The sequence below is a fragment of the Amphiprion ocellaris genome, chromosome 22 (genome assembly GCF_022539595.1).
Source record: "Amphiprion ocellaris isolate individual 3 ecotype Okinawa chromosome 22, ASM2253959v1, whole genome shotgun sequence".
Lineage (NCBI taxonomy): Eukaryota > Metazoa > Chordata > Actinopteri > Pomacentridae > Amphiprion > Amphiprion ocellaris.
Window position 1 is genome coordinate 21127397 of NC_072787.1, and position 8641 is coordinate 21136037.

General features: G+C 38.8%; 1 protein-coding gene across 1 annotated transcript; it reads right to left on the reverse strand.

Annotated features, from left to right (window-relative positions):
• Positions 1-3091: 3091 nt before the first annotated feature.
• Positions 3092-7817, reverse strand: LOC111587682 (inositol monophosphatase 1-like). The gene is made up of 9 exons (XM_023297747.3): positions 7631-7817; positions 6660-6754; positions 5731-5870; positions 5484-5588; positions 4463-4508; positions 4265-4373; positions 4057-4165; positions 3499-3650; positions 3092-3318 (listed from the first exon to the last, which is right to left on the reverse strand). The coding sequence occupies exons 2-9, from the start codon at positions 6720-6722 to the stop codon at positions 3191-3193; spliced, it is 852 nt and encodes a 283-aa protein (XP_023153515.2). The 5' UTR covers positions 6723-6754; positions 7631-7817; the 3' UTR covers positions 3092-3190.
• Between the last annotated feature and the right edge of the window lie 824 nt (positions 7818-8641).

Below are 8641 nucleotides of genomic sequence, written 5' to 3' on the forward strand. Positions count from 1 at the left end.
TCCAATGAAATCATGTTCAACCAACAAACTACTTTGAGTTCAAAGGATTAGCATTTCCTTCCATTTTTTAAATTACCACTTACTCAATAATTAGTAGCATAAACACACATCTAAAAAGTAACTTGTTACAACCGGTATTTCCATGTTATTTGAAATGATTTTTTGAAGTGTTATGTACTTCATTACCACAATTACAAACTTAAGTAACAATTAAAATAGTTAAGTTGCTCCGGTGTTAAGTCGGTCGTGGGGGGGGGGGGGGTTCAAAATCCTGACTTCAAGTTGAAGAAAAACAAGGTTATCAAGCCAATTTCATTGAGTTACCTCAACTTGAATTCAGTTTTCAATCAACAAATGCAGAAATTTGAGTTTAAATTACACACAATGTTAAGTTGTGGCAATTACCAACATTATTACATCAATGCAACCCATTAATAATAATGTTTGCAACTTAAAACCTTTATCGAAATCAGTAAATTTGAATTTTTAGCGGTGAAAATTAATATCTTCAATTATATTATGGTGTGCAACATATAAGAGCAGCATGTAAACACTGGTTCATAACACTCTTTTGTGTAGGTGTAAGATCTATGGATACTTTTTCCATGTTTACTCCAGTGTTCCTTTTTGAATGTGTTCAAAAATAAGCTCAACTTTTAACTCAAAGTCCAGTTAGTACATTTTTCCCAGCGTTTGCATCCCTTGACCCTCATCAATGGACAAAATCTGAAATATGTCACATTATTAATAAATTTGCTTTTTTGGAAAAAGCTAAAATTGACTTGACACAATACAACCGATCGCTATCTTTCTGTACACCAGACAAATTATAGACATTAATGTCTTAAAATGTGCTTGCAACTACATTAAAGTTTACTTTAAATCCTTCATTATTCTTTTTATTATGCGCACAGATGCTTAATGGGAGGTTAAAAGTCCAAGTGTAGCAAAATATTAAAACTTTTTGGATAAAAATATGATTAACTGTCTACTTGATGTTATATTTGTTTTATTAGCTTCTTAAATTTCACATTCAACTTTGCAAAACTATTAGGCATCAGATGTAGCTGAAAGCAACCCAAAAAAACTGTTCAATTATCAATATGTCAAATGTCGTTGGATTAATAAAAGGGTCACGGGGCGAGGAAAAAACCGAGTTTCAAGGAAACATGCAAAATTGACTTTTCTGAACTTGCGTGTGGCTCTCTGACCTCTGTGGCATTTACTGTATTGCCCTACAAGGCAAATTCCAGCCATCTGCTACTTCGGGCAAGTTCAAGCAAATGTTAAAAGGCACTGTATTTACAACTATTATCTGCCTCTGCACAAAACACATGCTTTTTTTCCTTGCCAGCTTGATGAAAAAAGAGCCTAATGTTACACGTGAGACTGAAAAGAAGACTAGAATTAGAGTTTGGCTACTGAAAGAGTGAAATCACCACACACCTCATCATACAGTGCAGCTCTGGCACATAGACGGTCATAATTATACACAGAACCTGCAGTTATTTATGTTTCAAAGGCAGCAGTGTAAACATGTTCATAGAAACCCCTCACCCCACCACCACCACCAGCCAACCTCCTGCTGTTATTGTTGCTGCTGTTGTTGTTGTTCCCGCTGTTTGTCTTGTTCCATTCGCCATCGCTGCTGCTTTTCACTCTCAGCTTGCTCCTAAACCGCTGTCTTTTGTGTCCGATCGCGAAGCCAGTTGCTCATTTACAGGTCAGGTTAAGAAAAAAAAAGAAGAAGGACAAAATGTAAGAAAGCAGCGCAGATGTTAAATATGACCTTATCCCCTGGGTTGGGGTAATTTTTTCTCATCATGAAGCCCAGAAAAGGTGTTTGTAAAGCACAAAGACACAGAGCCTGCTGTCAATCTCTGCTAAAGCATGTGAGAGTGTAACTTTAAATAATTCTAAGAAATACTGCAACAAGCAAAGCAAAATAAGAGCTTCTTGAAGGTGCCGTCTAATTGCTGATGCATTATTGACCTCTAGTGGTGAATGTTAATATGAGCGTATAAAATAAACAGCAGTAATGCTATAAAACAATGTCATGTTAACTGTATGTTAATTATATGTCAAGACCAGAGTTTATAAAGCGACTTCATGCTGATTCTAGGGATTATTTTTATTTGGTGCTGTCACGTTTTTCCTCTCTGTGGGCTCAGTTTTCAATGCAATGTAGGATCCTGCACCTCTGTGGAAACAACACAACCATAATTAGGTGTAGAGAGAAATCAAAAATGTGTTTTGTGCAGCACAAGATTATAATGCAATGGAACATCAAAAAAAGAATAAAAGTTGAATTTCTTTAATTAGTTATATTACCAAATAATGAAAAGAAGGAATCCACATGTTAGGCATTGTTTCAAGTGCTCGCAGATGTCAAAATCAGAGCAAATGGTAACTCTGCATACTATCAATATCTTATTATTTGCATCTTGAAATTGTGCCCATGCTGTCCTACCTGCAATACATAAACACACCCTGCAGTTCAGCCTACTTTCGCTGAAAAGTTCCTGATTTTTTGTCACATAACTGTCGCATCTCAGTCACTTATGGCTTCAATGTTGTATAAAGAAGTGCGGATTTTTTTGTTTTTTTACAGAACCTGATTTGTGGAAATGTTTCATTTTTGGCAAATTTTTAAATTAAAGACAATTTGATGAAAATATTACAATTTAAAGCTTAGGTTTGGTTACTGACAGTTGAAAACTACTCAAAATCTGATGATTCTTTCTGGGATTTTTTAATAAAAGCGCTCATTTGGGCAGTTTTTAGCTAGTGGGCTTTGGTTTTCAGGGAGTAAAGTCAGCGCTGATGGAAATCACTCTAACTGAATTTCACACATATCCTCAACATAACTACACATTTCTGACAGGAGGAGAAACAAATTCTCTGATTAGAAATCCAACCAAAAACCACTCAGTTTCAGGCCAGGTTGGAGTCTCAGGTGACGTCTTGTGGTAGTAGGGGATGTGGCAGAATTGAAAGTTGTGTTATATTCTACCAACAAAATGTGTATATGGATATAGAGGCAAACAAATACATATCTTGTTGGATCAAATGTTCAAATTAAGATGACAAATGACGATTAAGCACCTTGACTTTATTCATAAAACATACAAACTTAGCTTTTCTCATGCTTTTGCAGTGCATTCAGTGTAAACAGGGTTTAACAATCGTCTCATTTCTTCTGGATTGGAGCATCATCCCTCTCCGCTGAGAATATTTCGATTTCCTTGATGATCCGCCTAGCAATAACCTCATTGTTTGCTGAAACCATCCTCCGAGACATCAGATCGAACGGTCCTCCTGCATTGTCAAACAAAGGCTTTATTAAGAGCTGCTTCACCTGCAGCCAGTGTTTTAAAAAAAACACACCCTGCTTTTAGCCACACTAATATTCACTAATTATATATTTGTTTACAACAACATAAGCTGCATGACTAGCGATTGTTTTGTGATCTGATGAAGATTTTAGAGTATATGTACCGTCAACATCCAGAAGAACTCCTCCTGCTTCCTTGACTATAACGGCTCCAGCAGCGATGTCCCAGCAGTGGATCCCGATCTCAAAAAAGGCCTCCACTGCTCCGGTTGCCACCAGACACATGTTAGTGGCAGCTGTTCCTGACCCTCGAAGTCTGTAGGGACACAACATTCAGACATGGATGAATACAAAAGTGAACAAACGGCAATAACAGAAGCAGTGAAGAGGGGGAAAAACATTTCAGGTTGCTCAGAAAGCAACAGAAACTGTGCCTTCTTTGGCTGGCTGTTGTACCCAAAGAGACGATCGACATATCTTCTTATATCTACCAAAAAAGAGGTAAAGCATCTACCTTCTCAGGAAAATGTAGCAGCTAAATGTGCTTTTTTAGCTCCTTCTTTAGACAAACTTTATTATGACGAGTTCCAGAACACTAGCTGTTGAGCAACACACTTAAAACCAACACGTTAATTTGGTCTTAATATTAATGTTGTAAGTGCATTTTGGTTCTGCACAGCATAATGGCAATAATGTCATGTCTGCAATGCAGGACTACCTACCCGTGCACTGGGATGCAGAGGATCTTTTGCATGGTGGAGAAGATCTTCTTCACTTTTTCTGGGCTTCTGTCAGTCCCATGCTCAGAGATGATAATGGACTTGTTGATATCTGTCATGACAGCAAGCCAAAAGGAGTTAGCAGTGTTTCCAGTCTTTTGTCTCTTACTGATATGTACTGTATATGTTTTTTATACCACAGTGTCTGTACCTTTCACATCAGACACCTGAATCAGTTCGTCATCGCAGTAAGCTCCCTTCCCGTTCCTCGCTTTATACATCTTGTCCTCCAAGCAGCTGTATATCACACCAAACTCCAGCTGCAAACAGATGTCATTTTTAAGCTTTTAAATTTGTATAAGCTACTCTTATTAACTGTAACACTATTTCCGATCAGAATTTTACATACCTGCTTGTTGACAGCAAAGGCAATAGACACAGCCACAAAGGGGAATCTGTAGGAAAGTAGTACCAAGTATATAAGATCAGTTTATTCGAGAAAAGGTACCTTTCTTATATTTACAAAATCTTTAAATGGACAGTTTGACTTTTAAAACTGCATGTACACTTGTTTATTGAGTCTTTAGAGTGAACTCTGTAATGCAGCTGGCATTGGGAGACATTTACCATAGCCTAGCATTAGTAGGTTAAAAAATTGTTAAAAAAAAAAAAAAAAAACTTCTACAGCACACTTTTAAAGTCATTTTTTACATTAAAAATTATATAGACAGCGCAAATTAGCGATCTTTAGAGGTGCAGGTAGGTGGATTTTGTTGGCTAGTTGTTTTCCCCACAATTCAATCTTTATGCTAAGCTAAGCTAACTGTCTCCTGTCTCAGATATGTGGGCAGTATCTTTCTTCTCATCTAACCTTTGAGATCATGGTGGATATTTCCCAAGCTATTCCTGCCATGCTAGGCCAACAGGAAGTGTCCAAAATAGATCACATTTTAATATTTGGGATCAAATCTCTGCCTCATTAGTAAAGTTACCTTGAAAATATGCAGAGAGATGTAAAAAGCAACCATCCACAATATTAAAACCACTGACAGGTGAATGATATGGATTGTTATAATGCAAGACCCAAGGTTTCCCTGCATAACAGATGCATGGTAGGTAGCAGAGGTAAATGAAGATAGTATAAGTCTTTGATCTGTAATCTAGCGCTTCTATGTAATTCTGCTGGTGGACATGATGAGGGGAACCAGCAGTCTCTGCTAGAATCACATCAATAAAAAATCCTATCCATGCCAATGCAGTGAAACTGTGCTTCCACACAAGATAACTAATTAGAAGACAAATTCAAATTCTTCTGCTTCTTCCTTTACTAATGAGTTTGATGTATAATGGAAAGTGTTGCGTTTGATCGAAACAAAATGCTCTGCAAAATCATGCATTGTGTATCAAACTGTGTTCTCCTGACATCTTACCCGTGTACAAAGTTTGTGGTGCCGTCCACTGGGTCTATGATCCACGTAGGTTTATGAGTCAAGATGCATGGCTCTCCCTTTGCGACCGACTCCTCCCCAATGAAACTGCAGCACAGAAGAAGCAAAGGGCCATTGAGGATTATCATGATATGACATTAAGATACAAAGATTCATACATATATGTGTGTGTGTGTGTGTGTGTGTGTGTGTGTGTGTGTGTGTGTGTGTCTGTTCGTGGCTCACTCACCAGTGTGTGCCTTCTCCAAATTCCTCTTTAAGAGACCCGATGATGATTTTCTCCACCCTTTCATCGGTCTTGGTCACAAGGTCCACCGTGGAGCTCTTTGTAGAGACTTTGATTTCACTCTCCCCAGCTTTCCTTATGACCTGATTAAATGGAATATTATAAAGACATGGTAATTCTACTTAATCAACTTGCTAAAATAAGGCTTATTTTATATTCTGACCATCACAATATCTACCAAATAAACTTTCCACCAACACTGTTTTGACAAAAACTGGTTCACTCTCTGGAGCCACTTTATAAGCTGAGTAATGTTCATCCAATCTAGTGCAGCAAGGACTGCACAGACCTATATATAAGGGAAACTAAATAGCTGCTCCACAAGCGCAGGACGCAACACAAAAGAACCAACTCTTCAGGACAAACTCAGCAGTCCAACTGCATCTAAAGGGTAATGGATGCTCCTTTGAGGACATCAGTGTTCACAATCTGGACAGAGACAATAGATGGTTTGAGAGAGGAGTGAAAGAAGCCAGCTGTCAGACGGGAACAACCATCTTTAAACAGGGGGAGGAGGTGTATAATAGCAGCTATCAGCTGCATACAATAGAATCCCTCCCAGGTAGTTACATGACTATTCACATGTTCATTCATGTAAGTTTCAAGTCGTAAACAAGCTTTGATTCATGTGAGTTTTGGGCGACTGACAACTTGCAGATGGCCTTAAATACAAGGAACTTCAAACCCGTCAGTTAGAATTGAGGAGACCTCTTGGTAGAGAGCTGAAACGTCTTTAAGAACCGAAAGCAAGCCTTCTACTTTAGCACCAAGGATCACCATGACTGGAATGACTGAGAATCTACACAGAAATACTCACTTTTTAGGGATACCCTAGACAAACACGAAATAAGAAATTGATGTCTAAGGCTTACCTCCCCAGCTTTTCTCGCCACTGTCACAGCAAAGTCATATGCCTTCTGCCAGGGGTCTTCCATTGTGCTTCTATAAGAGGTCGATACGGTAAAGTCTGTAAAACCAAAAAAGCATAATGAATTCAATTGCTCCTAAAAGCAATCATAGGACATGTAGTAAAGGTGGTAATAGTTACGCAGACTTTTTGAGGCAAACAAAAAAGCGCAAACCTGCAAGATTTGCACACTTCTTTTACGACAGACTATGTTGCGTAAGACTTCCCCTCCAGCTGGGACCTGTCAGGTCTACATTGTTCTAAATCACAACCACAACTTATGGGTGCAACGGGTGTGAAACAGATTGTCGAAACTTGTCATATCACTCTGTCGTAATTAGATCAGATTGCTGGATTATGAATACATTGGCCCATATGTTTTTAGGTGATAGCTAAAGATTGCATGTGTATCTTCTCTTCATCGTTCCTGTTTTGGGTTATTTCTATTACATGCGGTCTGTCTCTCATGATGCAGTACTATCTCTGCATGTAAGCAGCATGTATCCAAAGTACCCAAATCGCTTGCAGATGCTCATTAAGTGTATTGCGGTGACTCAGATTATAGTGTTTATTTTGCCTTTTTCTCTTCTGCCATCTGATTTTTGGTAACTGGACAGTAAGAAGATACACTAATAACTAACTGAACTCTGAAAATGACAATTCTGAAGACTGAATCACATTAAAATCCACTCAAAGTTAACCTGGTTTCAAACGTTACTGACGGAAAAAGTGTTACTTCAGGACAAGACGCCACCCCTCAACTCACTGAACCCTGCACTGCTAGAACACACTGTATGTCAACTCTTTCTACAATACATCACATCTCTGTTACTGAAGTGTGTCAGAGTGGAGGCTGCTCTATGAAGAATCCACTCTCCACCCAGGAGGGGTAAAAAAAAAAGAAAAAAAGCACGAAGAAGAAAGGAAAAACCTTACCTTGTGGGGTCAGACACTGCTGTCAGGTAGCCTCTAGATGTTAGTGCACCTTCTTTTGTGAAGCCTAACTTTAAATTGCCTCATTGGAGAGATGAGGCAACCCAAAAAAGCTGGCACGACAGAGTGGGAAAAGTACTAGCACCGCCCTCGCATGTCTCTTCACGGCAACCCAAAGGAAAAAACATTCTGTGCTTACAAAAGCAGACCTGCAACAACATGGTGCCACACTCGCTGCAGAGTGGTTGAAGAAGGCTGGAGAAGTGGAAAATTTTTGGAAGTCTTCCGAATTCTTCTGTAGGTGTCACAGGAAGACACGCCCTGCTGCATATCTGTGTCATACATGTCTATGCTATAGCTGCTGACTTAAGTGCATACTGAACAGTGAGGGCAAGAAAACTCTACGCTCTTGTTGTCCTATAGATCATAAATCCTGACTGATGTTGGAAATGAAAATCTCACATTATTTTTGGGGGAAATTAAACATCACATTCCAGTTCCAGACTCGAATTTGGCCTGACAACAAAGCTCCTGACAGTTTTATATTTCCTGACAGCTTTGCAGCTATTGAGCTCTCCCTTCATGTCCTTTGTTGTATTCCGCTGGTGTAAAATACTTTGAAAGGTCCCCCGGTGAGTCACTGTAGATAATGTGTGTGTATGCATGTCTGTTTCTCAATGTGGCTGCTAGACATTGGATAAATTCTTGATATTATCCTCATGAGGTGCAGACACACAGATCTACATGTGTCTGAATGTGTATATCTCCAAACTTTACTTTAAATCCAAAATAATGTTCCATGAGGGAATAATCACAGTCAGGCACAACAGCTTCCCCACCCATAAAATTACATACAATAAGTGCACTTCAGCATGGGATACCACTTGCAGAGACAGTACACAGTGTGCGCTTTAATGTTTTAGCCCAGACGTGACATAATTTAACCTCCCTTTTATTCAAATTCATGCTGTGCTAAAGTCCTCAGGGAGTATAAAAGACTATTTTCCGAACCAT